The 24,180-nt window shown below is 34.6% G+C and overlaps 1 protein-coding gene across 1 annotated transcript in view; it reads right to left on the reverse strand.

Moving 5' to 3' along the window:
- Positions 1 to 20,565: 20,565 nt before the first annotated feature.
- Positions 20,566 to 24,180, reverse strand: part of LOC143227576 (muscle-specific protein 300 kDa-like) — a 134,068-nt gene continuing 130,453 nt past the window's right edge. Inside the window, 2 exon segments of the mRNA XM_076459005.1 lie at positions 20,566 to 20,694; positions 21,412 to 21,543. Coding sequence (XP_076315120.1) covers positions 20,566 to 20,694; positions 21,412 to 21,543 — 261 coding nt within the window.

Raw genomic sequence — 24,180 nt, forward strand, 5'->3', positions numbered from 1 at the left:
TTGGCGCGACTCGGGCGCGAACCAGCGACCCTCAGATTACGAAGCGCACGCCTTAACGCGCTAGGCCATGCCAGGCCCAGGGTTTCTTGTCATCACAATATGACAACACAGTACCATACGAATTCTTTATAAACCCTCTTAAAATTATCTTTGCAACATTAACATGTTAAAATTGGTAAGATATATTCCTATGGAGGTTTAAAAAGATATCCATGAAATAGATAAGATAAAGTATATTGAATTCTGATGAAATTAGAATAGTAGAGTACAATAAATTATAAAACCTGGCAAAGACAGACTACAATATTTTCAGATAAAACCAATTTTCCTAAAAGCAAAAGTATGATGGATGTGTTTATAGTTAAGCACAAAGCAACAAAATGGGCTGTCTGTGCTATTTATTCCCACCAAGAGTGTCAAAACCCGGTTTTTAGCAGTACGAATCCGCAGACATACAACTGTGCCAAGGAGGAAGAATGGAAGTATGATGGACAAACCCGCAAATAACAGAGGGCTCAGTTAAATAATCAGGCGAGTGTTCTGTAATACATAATTTAACTGAGTTTCGACAAGTGTAAAATGATGAGTCTGGATGAAATGTATACGTAAATGAACAAAATCTGTATTATTACAAACAAACAGAAAACGCAGAGTGTGCACCTACGCATGTGGAACGAAAGTTGCTTCTTCCAGGCTATGTTTAACCCTAAAGTTTCTTCTCCCTCGGAATTAATCGCTGTGAAACGAAAACACAATGGTTTTGACGATACTTAGTGGAAAAGCTGGCTAATCAAAGCAAGCCTCAATTCAACGGGTAAACTCGATCTCTTTGTCCAGTCGACAGCATCAACTTGGGACTTTTGTTCTGCTACAGCGTCGGCTGTATTTAGACAAAGTCAACTCAACCAGCAAGAACATTACAGGCTAATCTTTTCAATTTGGATTATTTATGTTACTGCAATATCCTCAAAATCAAAACAGATATTATAATACATTATAGACAACAAAGAAACAAAACAATTAGAACAATACAAACTCAACGACTTTTTGTACCACGTGCTGCTACCATTACATTAGAACATGGAAGCTAAATAATCAACAACTTTCTGTATCATTAAAGCAAATAGAAAACAAATGATTTACCTACATATCACACTTTCTTTTGTTTTTCTTTCAGGCTTGTTCCATACTGGCAATTAAAATTAACTTTAAAATGAATCAACATTATATTCATGCCGTGTTCAAGGACAAGTTTAAAGTATTATGTATTCTTAAAAACATATACAAGCGACAAGAACATCACAAATCCATTAAACAAGAAATCACATTAAACACAAAGCATAATATTTTTAATGGATTTACAACTAACTTCAATCCAACAAACTTTACCTTTATCATAATTATTTGCATACTATCTAATAAATATTACAGTCCTTAAACTCCAAGGTCATAAACTCTGTACTTTAATCTTTAAACAAAAATATAAAAGAGAAAGAGCAACATAAAACAAACCTTCTGTAAACTGTAAAAATACAGAAAATACATCATTCGACACAAATATACAATATATTTTCCCCTCCCTGAAATCCACGAAGGTTATCAAGTAAGCCTAATTATTGTCAGTGTATGATTATTAATATTAATATTATTCATTCCAATTTATACATGCCCCATATTTTCATTATTACGACAGCAAGAGTAACGAATTATAAGAGATGTCGTACATTTGCTGTATTTGCAGATCTTTGTTGTAGAAGCTATACAATTTTGTATGATTTTCTGGTCTGTTTCTAGCATCTTAGAAGAAATGGCCAATATAGGAAGCAGACTTCTATTGGTAGAGGCAGAGTACTACATAGTATACCTCTCATTCACAGTGTTATAATGTTGTTCTTTTGTTAGGCTGGCTCCTCGAGGTGGATTCCTGTACATGGTAAGGGGACATCTAAGAGAAGGTTATGTGCTTTCAGTTTACCCCCTCTGGGATATAAACATTTACCCATGTGTTTGCCGTGAGTGATGATCCTTGAATGGGAGGAGACGATCCTGGCGGTTGAGAAGTTCAACTCCAACCGTAACACTCCACTTTGGCCTTCATTTCCTGTAGGCGGGCAGCCTTGGGGTGCCCCTCCGAGCCAATAGGCTGGTCCAGTTGGGTTAGGATCAACCGAGTACTATTGTTGAGCGTTCTCATTGTGTCTGATGCTGATATTCGGGTGTAGTAATTACGAAACCCTGGATTTGCTGCAATGTCCTTGTTTGGCATTATAGTGCATCCCTCATAGGGCGCCATGGTTGGCGGGATCAGTGAGCACTTAAATGTATTTCCTTTATTATGGATGACTCATTCATGAACAAATAAATACAAATTAAAAAATTGAAAAAAACAACAACAGATGATCAGAAAACAACCAGACATGGACGACTCTGCTGCACAGCCACCGTCGCAGTCTGATTCTGTACCTTGATTTATAATTTTCTATTCCTCATTCCAGAAATCCTCAGGGCACATGTTTCTCTTTTTCATTCAAAGGAGATTAGAGGGGCTAGTTGGCTCCCCCAAGTCAGTAAAGAAGTTATGTTCTGGAGGTATTTTGGTGGAAACATCTTCACTAGAACTTACCAAACTCTTTTCCAAATCAAAGGCCATTGGGGATATACGCATCGAGGTTACTCACCATGCAACTTTGAATCCTTCCAGAGGAGTTATATTTGAGAGGGATTTAAAGAACTTTTCTGAGTTAGAGTTCCTTGTTATTTTCTCCAGCTAAGGCGTTTCTGCAGTACACTGAATCTCCACTTCCAAAGATGGAATACTGATGTTTACATCACCACGTTTTCCTTCCACACTCTAAGCATGTTATCTGAACAATAAGGTATGGTCAAACATTTCCAACTCTCTCAGATGTTTCCATTGTCAGCAGCTTCGTCACTGAATACATCATTTCATGATTCTTTAACATGTGCTCATTGTGGTGGCAGAGCCCACGACGCCTACGAGTGCAACTTGGAACCACGCTGTGTTAATTGTAGTGGTTCACGCCCCTCTTACTCTATTTCTTGCCCTAAGTGAGTGGAGGAGAAAGAGGTGTAATGCTTGAAGACTATAAAATATCGCCCTCCCAGAGGCTCGTAAATTATTGTCCCCTTCTTAATTTCAGACACATGCTGCTGCACAGTGGGAGTGCAGCCCTATCTCTCTCTTTGCCTCCAGGAGAGTTGTTTGCAAAACATCTGAAGAGTCTTTCACCCTCCATGGATAAAAGAGTTGGTGAATCTACATCTACCTCTGTCCCTTCCACTCCTTCCAGTGACTGCTCGGGTCCATTTTCTTAAGCTTCAAAACAATTATTCATTCACAATCTCAGTCACTGGAATCTTTGTCCATGGACAGAGACCTGCCTACTTGACCCAGAGAAGGATCCACGGAGGTTGATAGATCTCCATCCAATGAAGAAAAAAACGTGGTTAAAACAGAAGGGCTCCTGCCCCATTCTTCTCCATATAAATCAGTGGAAATTTTGGGGGTTTTGTTTAAATTTTGATGACATTAAGGATTTGATTGATACTTGCCATCCTGTGTGTCTCTTCTTACAGGAAACGTTTCTGAAACCTACTAATACAGTCACCCTTCGACAATTTTCTTTGTACAGAAATGACAAATTGTGTGATGGACAAGTGCATGGAGAGATGACACTGCTGGTTGACCAACTCGTGCCCGTCATGTCTTTGCTACTCGATACATCCTTGGAAGATGTAAGCATCTGTGTTTCCTTGGGTCATACAATCACTATATGTTCTCTCTACCTAGCTTTTGAAGAAGCTTATTGATGCCATCATTGGGCAGTTATCAGATTGTGTGAGTTTGACACTTTCCAATTCTTTCCAACAGGAGCTTGGATTCCCTGGGGCTGTGTCATGAGTGTCAAAATTTTATTAAAAATATTAATACTACCTTAATCGTATACTAAAGTTGATCACAGCAAACGGTTTTACTTTTTCTTGCTCTAAAACCGTTTGCATGCATTTCTGCCTCCAATGGGATATTCACCCCAATCCAGAGCTTTGTCTTGAAGAAGTTGTGCTTTCCATGGTTCCTGACGCAAAGTTCTTGGGGCTTATCATTGATCGTAAGTTGACTTTTATTCCACACATCAAGCATCTACGTGCCAATATACAAGGGCACTGAACATTCTTCATGTGCTCTCTCCCACCTCTTGGGAAGCAGAATGATGTTCTATGCTAAAAATCTATCATGCTCTCCTTTGATTGAAACTGGACTATGGGCCTCTAATCTATGGCTCTGCAAGAACCTCGACCTTTGAGATGTTTAACCTTGTTCACCATCAGGGGCTTTGGCTCTGTACAGAGGTCTTATGCACCTTTTCCAGTCCAGAGTTTGTACACTGAGTCTCATGAACATCCTCTACACCTCTGCCATTTGCATATTTCAAAACTTCGATCCTCACCATGTCATCCCACATAGGGTTGTGTTTTCTTCCTCAATGAACCATGCTTTATCAAATTACGCAGTTTGCCATTGTTTGTTTTAGTCTTTGTATCCAAGTGCAGTTGGATGAATTGGCTCTGTCTTTGGACAGCATTGCTGTATCCTCTGGTCAGCCCATTCAACCATGAATTATTACCATCCCCAACTGTGACATTTTTTTTAATCATACGAAGAAGGCGGATACTTCCGATTGGAAGTACTGATTTTTGTTTCCTGAACACCTTTCAAACCATCCTTCCATTCAAATTTATATGGATGGTTCAAAATCAGGTAACTTTGTAGACTCTGCCATGATATGTTATGGTTTGGTGGTTGCACACAGAATTCCTTCTACAGTTTTTCTGGATAGCAGGGAACGAGCATACTGAAATGACAGCTAAGTATGTATGCTCTGATGCCATCACCGCTGTGCCTGTCTTGTATATGGACTATGGTCCTGTATTCAAGGCTCGGGTCTGCGCTAGTTGGCAGTCGACTTGGAGTGAGCAACATGATAACAAACTTTCCCAGATCAAACTATCTTTGTTTTTTGCCCTTTTTTGTTTCCATAAGGTTTGGAAGGAGGAAGTTTTTCCAGCTAGGCTGTGCATTGGTCACAGTTTTTTATTATCACTGTTTTATTTTATCCGAAACTAATACACCAATGTGTGACTCTTAAGGCACAATAGCCAACATTTTATGTCGTGCTGTCGTTCCACTGTGAGCGACGGCACATTTTAGACATATTTTTACCATGGATTAATTCTTGACGTTGGACAGTGTTATTGGCGATGGTGACACTGTCCACCTCAGTTTTGTTTTAAAATTTATAAGGACCTTTGGCCTTTTGTCTTTATTTTGGTTTTTAATTCAAATATTTGACTTCGTTTTGTTTTAACATGATTTCCTTTTGCGTATGTTAATAAGTTTATTTCTATTTTTACTTTTTTTACCGGTTGTTTGGCGCAGATAGTCAAGTTGCTTTGCGCCAATAAACGCCAAACAACCAATCGTTAGGTTGGTTATTTTAAATCATTTAGCGAAAATAAGGTTATGTTCAGTCCACTTAATTATAGTACACTAGTTTATTTATTCTGTACTGTTTCTATAAGTTTGTAAACTGTTGCAACTTTAGAATGCCCTCTTGGGTTTAATGGTAAGTTCGTGGATTTAGAACGTTGATACCAGATCATGGCATAGACTCTCCATTGTGTAGCTCTGCTCTTAATATAAACTAACAAACAAAAACACTTGTAGGCCAAATAACACTCAAACAGGAATATCATTATAATTGTACAACAATTAACGTAAAATAAACTTTAGAGAGTCAGTACTCGTTATGCCGAAGTTAGCAGTGACAGACAAGAAGGAAGACAGTTGGTCAATTCCACCCACCCCTAAATCTTGGCCTACTCTTTACAATGGAAGGGAAGGATTGAACTTAGCATTATAATGGTTGAAAGGGCAAGCATGTCGAATATGAAGGGAATTCTAACCAGTGTTTTGAAGACTGTGTGTTTACCTTTTTAAACAGTTACAGGTATAGCTTACTATGTTTAGATATACCCTACTTGTTATTTTAACAACTATCAACACAGTAGTTCTCCATGCATATGATATTTTCCTACAAATCAAGTTTTTATTTGTGCTTAAAAATGATCTCTTTTGTTTCATATTGACAAACCACTACAATCTCGCAAAATGTTACAAAACATAAAGGATTATATATTCTGCCAACATCCTTACAACGTAAAATAATAATTCACGAAATGATTTTGTATAGTTGAATAGTCTCATGCATTGAATGATAAATTTAGGTTTCATAAGATCTTATAACCCAATAAAATTTATATATCTTAGGACGGCTGGTATAGGTATTAACATTAATACTAATAAAGCAGAGAACAACGTTTTACCTTCTTAGATCATCTTCAGGTTAACAGAGAGAGTTTGCGCAAAATCAAGAAGGCCATTATACAGATTTCATTCTACTTGCCTTTCTCCATATATACAGGGTGTTCGGAAAATCACTGTGCACTTGTACATTTATTAACAGACATATTTCAATATAGAATAAACGAGGTAAATATGAATGACAATTATAAACAATGTTGAAAGTGACCCCCCGTTGGCATCAATACAGGCCTGGATCCTTCTTATTTTGTTTCTAAACACCGCTATCAGTTGCTGGCTTGAAATAGACTGAATAAAATATGATTACAAAACTGCACAGTGACTTTCCTAACACCCTGTATTATCTCGAGGTAACACTCGTTCTGTTAACGTAGATCATGACTGTATTGCTGCATGAGTTGTATTCTCCAATGGCAGGTCAATTAAAGCAAAAAACTTATTTTACGTTTGACTGAAAAAGTTCAGTCAGGTAGGTAGTGCTGGTCAGTCTGGATGAATCAGTCATCAGGTAGGTAGTACTAGTCAGTCTGGATGAATCAGTCATTATTTGTTAAGTTAAGAGTGTTAGGTTAGACTTAGCCTGGGATATACTCTTAAGGAAGATGGGCAGATATCGGATATCACTGATCATGAGATATCAGATCCATTAAAAAAGTAACCAATCTGTCAGTTAAGCAAGTTCACACATTGTGTTGTTATGAGGAATATTTATTATTATTTTCAGTTTGTTTTATTGCGAAACTTTCTGTTTCATGTATAGTGCCCATTACTCCTTCTATTTTGTTTTATTATTATGAAAATACATTTATTACAAATCGAAGGTCCTAAGACAAAGAAGAAGAATTAGTTTTCAATGATAGTCAGATGAAAAGGTCATAAGGTCTTTTCCTAGATATTTGGTGTTCTGCTCTGAAAGTCCTTGACTTCAATTTTGTTGCAACTGTCAATTCATGGAGAAGAACTGCTATTTTCCGGTGTAGTCAGAACAGTTACCTGAGCTCTGCTTTTGAAAATCAATCTCAGTATGAGGAAAGCTTAGGCAAATGAGAAAATTTTATGGTGGCAACTGGCGAATCTAATGTAAGTGCAATTACTTTTATAGGACTTCCAGATCTTTACCTGCCAGAACAATCCAACCTCAGCTCTGGTAAAAAGATATCCAAGGATACCAAGAAGAGACTGGAGGTATCTTTAGAAAATTGTCTAGACAGAGGAGTTACCTCACTAGCAGGTCAGGTGGTGTACAACAAATAATGAAAGAGATTGGGTGGTTGTTTGGCACAATGCACCTAGGTTATTTGTGCCAAATAACCAGTTAAAAACCTTAAAATGTAAAAATATATCGAGTTAAAGAATTAAACTACCCAAAATTGAAAGATCGAAGACAATTTAAAAGAACAATACCTAATGAAAATTTAAAAACGCAATCGAATTGGACAGTGTCACCATCGTCAGTGACATTGTCCAATATCAAAAAGTAAACCTATAATAAATACATGTCTAAAATCGTGCTTCCGTTCATGGTCGTAACGACGGCAAAATAGTAAAACGTAGGCTATTGCGACTTGAGTGTCACAAAGGCCACACATTGGAGGATCAGTCTAAGATAAAAGAAAAATGAGTTAAAACAGTGAGAAAGCGTAGCCTAGCATAACAACTTGTTTCTGGTCCTTATGGAAACAAGATGGCTAAAGAGCAACAGAAGGTTTGATCTGGAGAAGCTTATAATGACATTGTTTATTACAAGTTGACTGCCAACTGGCGAGAAGCCAAGCCTTGAATACAAAACCATGGCTTATATGTGGGATAGGCACGGCTTTAAGAATACCAGAGTAGATGGACATAGTTCCAGTGTCAACAAGCTCGTTCCTGCGAATATCGATACGGCCAGATATCCACACAAATTGTATAATAACGGAAGATATGGAAAAAAAAAGGGTCAGTTGCTGTTGAACATGAAAGAAATCAGGGTTATAAGTAACATTAAGTGATTCCAGGGTCAGGAAAGAGCTAAGAGAATCAGTGTAAATTGTACAGTCAATGCACTGCATACCTTACATGTAAGAAATGGCAAATAACTTGGCAGTGAACAGAGAAACTGTGGAGAGGATCCTGTAAGTAACCACCAAATAATAACAAATAATGGCAGAGCAGAAGAATCACCTGATTTCACACCATCTATATAAAAAAGATGATTGAAGAATGGTTTAAAAGATGTTCAGCAAACAAAAAATATTTTCAATTGGGAGTACCTGGACATACAATTGGGAATAGTAACTAACTAAAGTGAGACAGGCTGATTATTAGAGACATCAGTTTCATCCAATTCAGCCAACTACAGCTGGAAACGAAGGCCAAAAGGAGAAATTGTTGACTATCTATTCTGAAAGAGCAGAGCTCATCAAGGAAGAAAGATACAACCCCTGATGGATGCTGTGGTAAGGACTAAGGCTTGGTAATATTGCAAAGAAATTTGCAAATAGAAAAGGTGAAGAGGAGGTTCGTGGTACTAGGTGTTCATTCCTGGACTGAAGAAGTGCAGAAAGCCCAATAATGAGTTGAAGCCCCACATGGTGGGTGAAGTCCAACATTTTCAAGCAAGAGGCCATGAGAGAACATAGAACAAAGACCCATTGTCCAGTTTAGACTATATGAGGGTGCAATAGATCCTGAGCATAGAACATTGATCCACTTCCCAACAGGAAGAGAGGAGATGGAAGATGTTCAGTGATCTTGTACATTTGACTTATTGCTTATTCATGTGAGAAATGAAAAAAGGCTTGTAGTCATAGATAAGACCCAAGAACTTTACTTCAGAGACCATTGGAAGAACATCACTGACACAGAGCTAGGGATTGGGGTATAAACCCATTCATAGCAAAAGTGCATGTAAACGGTTTTGGAGAAAGAAAAATAAAACTGTTTGCTGTGGTCCACTTCAACAAGCAGTTAAGGGCAGTTTAAGCTGCCACTCAATAACAGTTTAATAACTGACATGAGCTATGGAAATTGTCGAGACAGGTCATTTGCAACAGTAGGAGGAAATTGTCGAGTAATAGCAATGATTTTTAGACAGAAAAGTGTGGCATGCAAGATACTGACATGTAAAAACATAGAAATTCTCAAGTGGTTATACAACCAACATGAATAAATGTTCCACAAAATGCCATACCCTGAAGTAGAGCCTTATTACTTCTCAAGATAGACGAAGACAGAAACAAGATCTTGTCGCTTGAGAAAGGCTTCCCTGATTGACGTTTCTAGTTGAATGAGGTTGTCCATAGTAGAGCACTGTCAACAGAACCTCCACTGGATGGTCAAGAGAAGGTTGGTGGATTCAAGAAACCAAACAAGACAAAAATTAACCATCCTCTCCAAGACCTTAAAGAGACAGATACTCAAAAGAGTTAGACGATAATTAGAAAAAATCTTGGGATCTTTTCCAAAATTAGAAAAAGATAAAATAATGATCTTGTGCAAAGCACCACGAGAAACGTTAACTTGCTGTATCCAGTTAAGAACACCCAGAAGAAGAGCAAGAGAGAGATAGTAAAGCATCTCATAGTGAGAATTATCGAGTTCAGCTGATGAAAAGTGACTAAGTTGAACCAGTGTATAGAAGCTAATTATAATTATAGAGATGATCAGTCCAAAAGGAAAAAGCGATCACCCTGCCTGAGACTTGATGACCAAGAAGGCAGTGAAGAAACAGGAAGATAGGCAGAGCATTCACGGATATATCAACTTTCTAGCATTGAGAGTAAGATAAAAATGGGATGGGAAGTATACCTAACCATTGAATTTCCGAATCTTGTCCCAGAAAACTAGAACTAGTGGTAAAAGACATGTTGGTTGCAAACGTAATCCAAGATTATTTTAGGTTTTGACATCCGACCTCCGAACATGGGACCACTGGAAAGCAATGCAGTTAAAAAGAGTGAGTTACCTATGAAAGGTATTCCAGGCTCGTTTCTGTGCATGCTGACAGATGGGAGAACACTATGGATTAGGATATGTGGGAAACATCGATATTTTGAGCATATAGCAAACAGCTGATTGAATGATATAATCAGTTAATGCCTCCACACAGTTTTTTATAGAAGAGAGACTAATGACAACAAGATCAAGTTCTGAGAGATAGAGCTGCGGCACTCAAATCAGGTGGCATCGATCACGGCAACAATCTCCCTCAAAATGATAGAAGAATTATCACTACCTTGTAGGTCACTGTCAACCCTCTAAAACAGATGTGAGAAATGTGAAGGTGAAAAGATAAATAGATCAACTGCAGTAAAAGACTGACTGCACGAAAATAGGTAAGCGAAAGACTATTGAAGAGAGACAGGTTGTGATCTAAGAGCATACACTCCATGGAATTACACCCCATTCTCATCAATATCAGCAGCACCCTAAAGGATATTGTATCGAATAAAATATCCAAAGAAGAAAAAGGAAAGCAGCAACTGATCTCTAAAAACATCAAGGTCTGACTAATTATAAATCTCTCCATGAGACAAGTAAATATAACAGAGGTGATACAACCCAGGGAGATATGGATGGTTACAGCATGCAATGATGTTCTAAGTGGTACAGACAAGGTGGGTTCATGCTGGTCAACCAGCAATGCCACCCTTCCATGAACTCGTCCATCACACAACCCATCATTTTGGTATAAAGAAAACTATTGAAAGGCGATAGCATCAGCTGGTTTCAGAATGTTTCCTGTAAGTAGAGACTCACAGTTTGATAGGAATCAATTAAGACCCTAACCTCGACAGTTCCACTATATCAAAATGGTTATTTTTTCAATGGAGGAACACTGGGCACAGGACCATTCTGTTTACGACCAAGCCTCTTTTTCTTCTGTAGAAAGAGGTCTTTTGACCTCCATGGAACCTACTCTGGGTCGATTAGGCAAATCTCTGTCAGTAGAAGCAGATTTCAGTGACACAGGGTGAGAAAGAATAATTGTTCTGCATCTCAGTGCCAAAGAAGATGGACCCAAGCAGCCACTAGAAATTGAAGCCAAAGAAGATGGACCCAAGCAGCCACTAGAAATTGAAGCCAAAGAAGATGGACCCAAGCAGCCACTAGAAATTGAAGCCAAAGAAGATGAGCTTAAACAGACACTGAGAACAACAACAGAACTAGATATTAACTTGTCTACACCTTTATCCATAAAGAGCCAAAGACTCTTCACGTGAGATGCGAAAGACTCTGTTGGAGGCATGGAAAGTTCAGCCTACATTCCCATTGTAGCAATGTACTGCAGCAACACACATTCGAGATGAAGTGGAAGACAACTTCCAAGCTTCTGGATAAAATTGTTGTTTACAGCATGTAAAGGTTATATCACTTTCTTCTATACCCACTCAGAGCAAGATCGAAAATAAGGATAGGAACCATCTCAACTGACATAGTGAGGGTTCAGTTGACACCCATAAGCATCGTGATCTTTGCCACTACAATGAGAACACATCAAAGAACGAAGACAAGATGCCTTTGAGTGTCCATCCCATTGACACTGGAAACATCTGAGAACATGAAGAATATATAGCCATACTTTACAGTTGAGATAACCTGTTTTGACAGATGCAGGTGAACGTGGCAATTTAAGCATCAAAATTAGAACAGTGGTTGACAGCATAACAAATGCATATGGTGCACAGCAGAAACTCCTTGAATGGAGAAACCAACGAGAATCCCCGACTTGGTGACGTTCTTCAAACCCCTCTCAGTGATCAATTCCTTGGGAAAAGTTCAAAGTACACGAGGAATAACTTCAATCAGCATATTACAAATGGCTTTGTTATGTGTAGGTGTAGAGGCTTCTACCAAGATGTCTCCAGAATCCAACTTTCTCACTGACTTGGGAAAGCTAGTAAGCCCTTTTAATCCTTGTGATTGGAAAAGGGGGGACATTTACCTTAAGGATTTGTGAGACAAAAAAAGAAGAATTAGAAATCGAGTTACAACAGCTAACATTAGGTAGTGACTGTGTAACAGTCATCTGTATGTGGTTATTTACTTAGTAGCTGTTTTTAGACGATTTTATTTCTTTGAGAATTCAGGAGTCCATAATAAAAGGATTCAGCATCCATTGACCACACCTATCATGATGTCAAATAAGAAGATGCACTACAATGTAAAAAGGATACTACAGTATTGTCAAGGCTTCGTGCCACTAGCAGATGACAACACCCGTTGAGAACAGAAAACTTTGGTACTCAGTTGAATCTATCCAAACAGGATCAGATGATTGACCCTGGAGATCACCGTGAGGGGTTTCCGTCTGCAGGAATTCAAGACCAAAGTGGTGTGTTGCAGTGCCCCAGACACCACTGAACCACCAAGATTCTCTCCTCAACCATACGAGTCACCACGGCTAACACATAGGTGATGTTCAAATCCCAGATGAGGTAAAATGAAAACAAAACCTTCCTTGGGTGGTCCCCTCATCAAATACAGAAATCCACCTTATATGGCAATGGAGAACCATTACGAGAGCAAAGTATATTACTAAGGTAACTGTGGATCAGTCTCATATAACTTTGTTGTAAAACATCTGTATTCTGCCAGAAAGCAAGTAGCATTAGATTATTCAGTTATTTATCCGAGAAAGGATGCAGTTCCACATCCATGAATGACTGATTATCCAGCTTCACACTAAAATAGTCAGTAGCACAATGAGTAAAACGTAACTGAAACTAGCAATAATTCTGGGTTTCTACCCAAGTTTCACATCCGGAAGTGAATAACGCATTAATAACACATATTCATACAACATCACATGGTTACAGGGGATAACGTGGCTGATTAAACCACCATTACACGTTTTCCTGGAGCACTAGTGAGTTAGCAAGTGCTGAGGTACCATGCGCATTAAAGAACAGAATCATATAGCTTCAGCCAGTGCATGGTTGTTTTCAGTACTGATTATTAGAAAGAAGGTAATCCAAATTCTGTATTTATTTTATACATGTGAGTGTGATAACTAATACTATAACCTTTCCACTATCTTGAACAGACAGTATGACTGGATATATTAGATAAGAATCAATTTATGAATCAGTTTTAGTTTCTAGCAGACAGAACAGTCTGGTGTTTATTAACCCACGTGTATAGTACTATATTACGTATTATAATTTATCTCCATTTATAGTGTTACGTATGTAACATAAGATTTCAAACACTTGGGAATTTTAATTAAGAAGTTAACTATATGCTAATATGTATCAAATTTATATTTGCCAACAATGTTGATACACACGACTTTCTTAACAAAATTATATTTTACTTTACTTTATATTGGTTTTATATACAAGAGTTTTATAAATTTACAAACTATACTGAGTCTTCTATTTGGTCTAGAACTGAATATTTTATCAATGAACCAGGACCACTATGAGCAAACTAGTTCTGGGTTGATGCTGTTATACCCCGTTTAAGCTAGCACTGTCTTTTCTTGGATGAAATTTTCCGATAAAAATGTTTAACGTCTTTGTAGAAATATTAATGTCTGAAGTCAAATGGTTTAGAATGTTCAAAATAGACGAGATTCTGGTCAAATTCTGTACTTTTCCATCTAATTGGCATTAATTACAATTATAGCTTCTGAGGCTTATGGTATACTGACTGCAGCTGACAAACAATATTCTGTCCCTTGGCATGTTGGTTTATGTAGTTTAAGACAAGATTCTTTAACGTTCAACAATGTCTCAAAACATGCTGGTGGTTTTTTGTAAAACACATTGTTGATCCTTACTTTCAAGAATATTCTATCAAGTTAGAGAACAGGCAGGACTTGCACAACACACATCTGACGATATACTTCACATGCATTAAACTCAATCAAACTTAAGTATTAAAATAAACATACAATGGTAAATCCATTACAGTAGTAACTATTTTCTAATTGAAATACAGGTTGTGTCTGACAACCCAAATCAGCACGTATATTTAATTACCAGTTTATAAAAGTTAGAAGCATAGGCTGGTATCATTTCGGTGTAACTACTTTTTGATCATTATCACAGAAATGATGACAAGAGCAGCAGAGCAACAGTTATTGGTGATAAAGTCTGGAGAAACATGATGTGCTGGTGTCCCATTTGTTATGTAAAAACGTAGATCCACCTTCGTACAAGAACACCGGACAAGAGCATATAAACTTCTAAACGCAGATTTTTAGAAGGCACGTTTCCATCTGTACGAGGTAATTAATTAATTACTTTGTCTCTAAAGACAGTTTTATAGAGCAAGGCACAGTTCAAACTATACAAGGTAATTAATTAATTACTCTGTCTTTTAAAGACAGTTTTATAGAATAAGGCACAATTCAAACTGTACAACGTGATTAATTAATTACTCTGTCTCTAAAGACACATTTTAGACGAAGATACAGTTCAAACTGTAGAAGATAATGAACTAATTAATTACTCTGTCACTAAAGACACTTTTTAGACAAAGATACAGTTCAAACTGTAGAAGATAATGAACTAATTAATTACTCTGTCACTAAAGACACTTTTTAGACGAAGATACAGTTCAAACTGTACAAGATAATGAACTAATTAATTACTCTGTCACTAAAACAATTTATAGACGAGATACAGTTCAAACTGTACAAGATAATGAACTAATTAATTACTCTGTCACTAAAGACACTTTTTAGACGAAGATACAGTTCAAACTGTACAAGATAATGAACTAATTAATTACTCTGTCACTAAAGACAATTTATAGACGAGATACAGTTCAAATTGTACAAGATAATGAACTTATTAATTACTCTGTCACTAAAGACAATTTATAGACGAGATACAGTTCAAACTGTACAAGATAATGAACTAATTAATTACTCTGTCACTAAAGACAATTTATAGACAAGATACAGTTCAAACTGTACAAGATAATGAACTAATTAATTACTCTGTCACTAAAGACAATTTATAGACGAGATACAGTTCAAACTGTACAAGATAATGAACTAATTAATTACTCTGTCACTAAAGACACTTTATAGACGAGATACAGTTCAAACTGTACAAGATAATGAACTAATTAATTACTCTGTCACTAAAGACAATTTATAGACGAGATACAGTTCAAACTGTACAAGATAATGAACTAATTAATTACTCTGTCACTAAAGACAATCTATAGACGAGATACAGTTCAAACTGTACAAGATAATGAACTAATTAATTACTCTGTCACTAAAGACACTTTTTAGACGAAGATACAGTTCAAACTGTACAAGATAATGAACTAATTAATTACTCTGTCACTAAAGACAATTTATAGATGAGATACAGTTCAAATTGTACAAGATAATGAACTAAGTAATTACTCTGTCACTAAAGACACTTTTTAAATGAAGATACAGTTCAAACTGTACAAGATAATGAACTAATTAATTACTCTGTCACTAAAGACAATTTATAGACGAGATACAGTTCAAATTGTACAAGATAATGAACTAATTAATTACTCTGTCACTAAAGACACTTTTTAGACGAAGATACAGTTCAAACTGTAGAAGATAATGAACTAATTAATTACTCTGTCACTAAAGACAATTTATAGACGAGATACAGTTCAAATTGTACAAGATAATGAACTAATTAATTACTCTGTCACTAAAGACACTTTTTAAATGAAGATACAGTTCAAACTGTACAAGATAATGAACTAAATTACTCTGTCACTAAAGACACTTTTTAGACGAAGATACAGTTCAAACTGTACAAGATAATGAACTAATTAATTACTCTGTCACTAAAGACAATTTATAGACGAGATACAGTTCAAACTGTACAAGATAATGAACTAATTAATTACTCTGTCACTAAAGACACTTTTTAGATGAAGATACAGTTCAAACTGTACAAGATAATGAACTAATTAATTACTCTGTCACTAAAGACAATTTATAGACGAGATACAGTTCAAATTGTACAAGATAATGAACTAATTAATTACTCTGTCACTAAAGACACTTTTTAAATGAAGATACAGTTCAAACTGTACAAGATAATGAACTAATTAATTACTCTGTCACTAAAGACAATTTATAGACGAGATACAGTTCAAATTGTACAAGATAATGAACTAATTAATTACTCTGTCACTAAAGACAATTTTTAGACGAGATACAGTTCAAACTGTACAAGATAATGAACTAATTAATTACTCTGTCACTAAAGACACTTTTTAGACGAAGATACAGTTCAAACTGTAGAAGATAATGAACTAATTAATTACTCTGTCACTAAAGACAATTTATAGACGAGATACAGTTCAAATTGTACAAGATAATGAACTAATTAATTACTCTGTCACTAAAGACACTTTTTAAATGAAGATACAGTTCAAACTGTACAAGATAATGAACTAAATTACTCTGTCACTAAAGACACTTTTTAGACGAAGATACAGTTCAAACTGTACAAGATAATGAACTAATTAATTACTCTGTCACTAAAGACAATTTATAGACGAGATACAGTTCAAACTGTACAAGATAATGAACTAATTAATTACTCTGTCACTAAAGACACTTTTTAGACGAAGATACAGTTCAAACTGTACAAGATAATGAACTAATTAATTACTCTGTCACTAAAGACAATTTTTAGACGAAGATACAGTTCAAACTGTACAAGATAATGAACTTATTAATTACTATGTCACTAAAGACAATTTATAGACGAGATACAGTTCAAATTGTACAAGATAATGAACTAATTAATTACTCTGTCACTAAAGACACTTTTTAAATGAAGATACAGTTCAAACTGTACAAGATAATGAACTAATTAATTACTCTGTCACTAAAGACAATTTATAGACGAGATACAGTTCAAATTGTACAAGATAATGAACTTATTAATTATTCTGTCTCTAAAAACACATTTTAGACAAAGATACAGTTCAAACTGTACAAGATAATGAACTAATTAATTACTCTGTCACTAAAGACACTTTTTAAATGAAGATACAGTTCAAACTGTACAAGATAATGAACTAATTAATTACTCTGTCACTAAAGACACTTTTTAAATGAAGATACAGTTCAAACTGTACAAGATAATGAACTAAATTACTCTGTCACTAAAGACACTTTTTTAGGCAGAGATACAGTTCAAACTGTACAAGATAATGAACTAATTAATTACTCTGTCACTAAAGACACTTTTTAAATGAAGATACAGTTCAAACTGTACAAGATAATGAACTAATTAATTACTCTGTCACTAAAGACACTTTTTAGACGAAGATACAGTTCAAACTGTAGAAGATAATGAACTAATTAATTACTCTGTCACTAAAGACACTTTTTAGACGAAGATACAGTTCAAACTGTAGAAGATAATGAACTAATTAATTACTCCGTCTCTAAAGACAATTTTTAGACGAAGGCACAGTTCAAACTGTACAAGATAATGAACCAATTAATTACTCTGTCACTAAAGACACTGTTTAAAAGAAAATACAGTTCAAACTGTAAAAGATAATGAACTAATTAATTACTCTGTCACTAAAGACACTTTTTAGACGAAGATACAGTTCAAACTGTACAAGATAATGAACTAATTAATTACTCTGTCACTAAAGACACTTTTTAAATGAAGATACAGTTCAAACTGTACAAGATAATGAACTAATTAATTACTCTGTCACTAAAGACACTTTTTAGACAAAGATACAGTTCAAACTGTAGAAGATAATGAACTAATTAATTACTCTGTCACTAAAGACACTTTTTAGACGAAGATACAGTTCAAACTGTACAAGATAATGAACTAATTAATTACTCTGTCACTAAAGACAATTTTTAGACGAAATACAGTTCAAATTGTACAAGATAATGAACTTATTAATTACTATGTCACTAAAGACAATTTATAGACGAGATACAGTTCAAATTGTACAAGATAATGAACTAATTAATTACTCTGTCACTAAAGACACTTTTTAAATGAAGATACAGTTCAAACTGTACAAGATAATGAACTAATTAATTACTGTCACTAAAAAGACAATTTATAGGCAGAGATACAGTTCAAATTGTACAAGATAATGAACTTATTAATTATTCTGTCTCTAAAAACACATTTTAGACAAAGATACAGTTCAAACTGTACAAGATAATGAACTAATTAATTACTCTGTCACTAAAGACACTTTTTAAATGAAGATACAGTTCAAACTGTACAAGATAATGAACTAATTAATTACTCTGTCACTAAAGACACTTTTTAAATGAAGATACAGTTCAAACTGTACAAGATAATGAACTAAATTACTCTGTCACTAAAGACACTTTTTAGACGAAGATACAGTTCAAACTGTACAAGATAATGAACTAATTAATTACTCTGTCACTAAAGACACTTTTTAGACGAAGATACAGTTCAAACTGTAGAAGATAATGAACTAATTAATTACTCTGTCACTAAAGACACTTTTTTTAGACAGAAGATACAGTTCAAACTGTAGAAGATAATGAACTAATTAATTACTCCGCCTCTAAAGACAATTTTTAGACGAAGGCACAGTTCAAACTGTACAAGATAATGAACCAATTAATTACTCTGTCACTAAAGACACTTTTTAAAAGAAAATACAGTTCAAACTGTAAAAGATAATGAACTAATTAATTACTCTGTCACTAAAGACACTTTTTAGACGAAGATACAGTTCAAACTGTACAAGATAATGAACTAAGTAATTACTCTGCCTCTAAAGACAGTTTTTAGAAGATGGCATGGTTCAAATTGTACATTTACAACTTTGGTGATCTTCTGATCAACTGGAATTTATCTGAACTCACATCTTCAATCTGGACATTTGCTAGATAATATCAAATTCTTGACTTATGATAAACATGTCCTTCAATCAGCTAGTGCCATTCCCTTCTCTGTACTTCAACCTCCAATTCTGTTGTTGCCATAGAAACCCATATCCTCTTTAAACAATTACTCTGGAAGCCACAAATGGGTTGAGGGTCAACTATCGATGACAAACAGCAGCAAAATAAGTATTTTTACTGTGTTCAGGGATATTTTTGTGTTTCTGATGTTGGTAGGTTAGACTTGTGAAACTTTCAGATGTAGTGATCTGATTTAAAACTTCGTTAATATTCATTTCTATAACAAATATAGCTCTAATTCTGTAAACAAACACAGGTTTCAAAATACACAATCAAAACTATTAAAATGTTAGACAATATCCTACAAGTTATAAAGATATAAATTTAATATATTTTTTTTATTTCCATAGAAAATATGCATGTCAAGAAATGGAAATCACAAGTACAACATTATCCAATTAAACAGTACTATCTTACAGTGATCACTAGTTAATTATGATTGTACAGTCAGTAGCCAGCAGATTCTGCATATCCTAATCTTCATCAGAAAGAGATGAAGGATATCTTCCTTTTTCCATCACTTCCATCATAACTAGATAACGCATGCACTGCTTTCTGTCCACTAACTGAAAGAATACAATTTTGAATATCTAATCTTCCTCAGCTGATGATCTGTCTTCTGTCTTGTCACTTAGGTAGTTGTACAACTGGAAAGATACACACAAACAAACAAACGTTGACAAACAAATTCTGTTGTATTTATATTCTAAAAATATGCCAATTTAAACAGGTGACTGTTCAAGCATGAAGTACTGTAATTAATATCAAATTTTAAAACTTTGTGACAGACTTCTTATGTGTGCTATAAAGAATTGGAACTTTAATATAATACCACTCTTGCTTCCTCTGGTTAAAATCGATATAAAAGCCAGTTATTTTCTGTAAAGTCCAGGCTTATAAGCAATTTTAAATTAACTCATTTGTAATTTTTTTAAAAGGTAACTTGAAATTTTTATTTTCTCAATGTATGTTTATAGTTTTCTACAGTAAACAAAGCTTGCTAAATAAAGGATTCTCGTTTTTTTCTACAGAACTTTGTCCCACCATTTTTGATGAATTTTTAATACACATTACTTCTGAAGGTTCGACAGCATGTTTTATATTTTTAAAAAAACGTCTGTTGTATATTCTGAAAATCAATGTGCAATTTTCTCATAAATATAAAAAAATTTTACTTTTGACTCATATTAGAAACAGTATTACATTACTTACCAAAAGTTGTTTTCTAGAGTTTTGAAGAAACAGTCTTTGCAACTGTAAGTAGAGAGTCAACAGAAGGTCTATCTGTAGGTGTCTGGCTAGGATGAGAAAGGATAACATGACCCTTGTTGTCCACAATGAAGTCTCCAGCTAACTGATAATGAACGAACAGTTTATGAACATTCTGATACCATCAGATGACGTGAATTAAAAGTGAACTATTTTAACATCAAGTGATTTTAACTCAAAGTCTAACAGCACAAATGATGTGAACTGTGTGTTGGTAATGTTTGACACACAACAGCTAACTTTTATATACACTTGTTTTAGTATATCAAATAGCTTTAGTAATCATTGAAACTATTGAACTGTATCAAATAATTACCTTTCAATAAATATCAATTACATATTTAAACAGCATCAAATCTTACAAGTGAGATGTTCTTTAAAAATATCAAGTTTAGGCTTACAACTCTCTCATCTGTAACAATTGTTGCCATAAACACACACAAGATTAATTAGTTTATTACACTAATTAAACCAAGGTACATCACTAACCTTCTTTTCTCAACAAGAACACATGCTGCTACCAAATTAAACAGGAAAACTTTGTTGTTTTCATCAGAAATATGATAATTTAATTCTTGCTCACACACTTTTAAATGAACAGAAAAGTTTATTAATAAACTATTTTAAATCCTTACCAATTTACAAAACAAGAAATGGATGATAAATTCCACATACTTGCCACTATTGTAAGAGATAACCCCTTTTACAGATTAATAAGTATCCCCCCAAACACTGCGTGTTGTTTCACCATAATAAACAATACAGGTGTTGTTAGTTAGACTTACATATTGACGAATATTACCTGAAGTACATCATCATTTCTGTATGGTGCCACAGGCATCCTTCCAGAGAGAAAAACTTCAGCATAATACTGTATTGTTTGGCTGTTCCAAACTCGGGACACTGACCGACCTAGTCCAAACCAGTGATAAATCTGTACGAAAAAATAAACAAACAAAACTAATGATGGTGGGAATTTAGTTTGAAGGAAGAGAAAACAATGTGACAGTTGTGATCAGAAACAGTAGGCCCCATGTGTGAGATGATCAGAAACAGTAGGCCTCATGTGTGTGATGATCAGAAACAGTAGGCCTCACGTGTGTGATGATCAGAAACAGTAGGCCTCCGCGTGTGTGATGATCAGAAACAGTAGGCCTCCGTCATGAGATGATCAGAAACAGTAGGCCCCATGTGCAAGATGATCAGAAACAGTAGGCCCCATGTGTGACATGACCAGAAACAGTAGGCCCCATGTGCAAGATGACCAGAAACAGTAGGCCCCATGTGCAAGATGATCAGAAACAGTAGGCCCCATGTGTGACATGACCAGAAACAGTAGCCCCCATGTGTGAAATGACCAGAAACAGTAGGCCCCATGTGTGAGAATAAGAAAACTACAATTATTATGATTGTGTTTGGTAACACTCATGGAAAGTTTCTGAGAGTTATAAAGAGAGGTTGTCAATGATTTATTGAGGTGAAGAATCAACAGATGAGATATCCAAACACTAATTCAAAATATTAAATTTGAACTGAGCTGTCTACAGGTAAGACAGTGGAATAATTCTAATATCCGTTTCTAACCTTATAAATTTAGAAACTAATTTTATTTTTAAATAAAACTTTATTGGAGTAGATTTTATAGAAAAAAACTGATTTGAAAGCCTTTTCTTCAGGAAGGGAGACCCATCTGGTCCAATTTTGTTGGGAGGGTAACAAGAGTGCCTGGATAAAACCAAATCTCAATGGTTAGACACTTAATAATCTATTTGTCCCTGTCTTATAAAACATGATGGTGCTTTATTCTTTGCAACAGACTGTATCAAGAAACACGTTTAGTAAGGCTGCTTATAAGTTCACATAAGCAGAGCTGTCAGTTTATTATTTCTGTATTTAGTCTATTTTTATGTATGTAATTTACTGGGGTATATATACTGGAAGCCTTAAGGATTAATCATATTTCTACTTTGTTGTATTTTTAGTTTTTAAGGTTATTTTCTGACATGTTATAGGTTATTTGACACCTGTATTTCATAAGTGGGCGTACAAATGTTTCATATACTTTCAGATGTTGCAGGTGTGTGTGCCTGCAACAAATTTTGTGTAGTTCATATGTTTCTTAAATGAAGTTTGCATGTCCAGAATGTATTTGTTCCATATTATATGGGTGTTAACTCTCTCACAGCGAATATCCTTTAATGACCATGAGACAGTTTTAGTGTCTTGCATTCAAACTTGTCAAACCTACTTTTTGTTTATGTTGGTATAGCATAAAATCTCAGTTAATATTCCTTATTTTAATAGTATGTATATTTTAAGTTCTTAATTCTATAAAACTATATTTAAAAAACTCTTGAATTTCCCTGGTGTGACACAACATTTTCTCTCAGCATCTTGTCTTCTACATTTTATCCACCACCCCCTTCAAAAAGTACAAAAGTAAACACAAAATCATCATAGTTCAGGCAAACCATAATTTTTATAGCTTGCAGTTTTATATGGTTAGAAAACTATCAAATAAAAAATAAGATCCCTCTGTTCACATCACATCCAATTTCAGTTAACAGTTTCTATTAACTGTTCTCCCTTATGTTCAATTATATATATATATATAACCAGTAGAAAGTCCAGGTTGTCATCTATCAAATGATGTATTGTATAAAGTTGTTTTCTAAACAGTTAAGCACCAATTTCACTCAGAGTACAAATTTCATTCACTTGGGAAAGTTAACAGCTTGCTTAATTTGTAATGGTTCTTGTTGCACAGTAATAAAAACAATCACTTTGATAGATATGGGAAATTGTCCACTTTTTGCATATTATTAGTTTATGTTCTTTGGTACATTATTTAAATAAAAATTTACTACATTACCATTATTATTATAAAAGTAGGCTTAAGTGTCCACTTTTATAATCAACAGCAATAAAAAAGATTGATAAGTAATTTATTTACTGTTCATGTTTATTCTTTATTATTATTAAAGTGACTAATATATAGAAATATGGATCTTTTAGATTAGTTGAAATAAATAATACTAAAAAATGTATTGTAAGGTGCATGTGAGCAGCTCATTAGTAATGTAATTAAAATGTGCAACATGAGATGCAGGTACTCTCAGTGGTTCACAAGTTACAATGACACAGATAATAACTAGACCTGATTCAATGGAAAATGAAACAACAAAACATGATTACAGAAAGCTTCTAAAGATGAAACAATAAAACATAATTACAGAAAGCTTCTAAAAATAAAACAATAAAACATAATTACAGAAAAAGCTAAAGATGAAACAATAAAACATAATTACAGAAAGCTTCTAAAGATGAAACAATAAAACATAATTACAGAAAGCTTCTAAAGATGAAACAATAAAACATAATTACAGAAAGCTTCTAAAAATAAAACAATAAAACATAATTACAGAAGCTTCTAAAAATAAAACAATAAAACATAATTACAGAGCTTCTAAAGATGAAACAATAAAACATAATTACAGATAACTACTAAAAAATAAAACAATAAAAAACAATTACAGAAAGCTTCTAAAAATAAAACAATAAAACATAATTA

The sequence above is a fragment of the Tachypleus tridentatus genome, chromosome 9 (assembly GCF_004210375.1).
Source record: "Tachypleus tridentatus isolate NWPU-2018 chromosome 9, ASM421037v1, whole genome shotgun sequence".
NCBI lineage: Eukaryota > Metazoa > Arthropoda > Merostomata > Xiphosura > Limulidae > Tachypleus > Tachypleus tridentatus.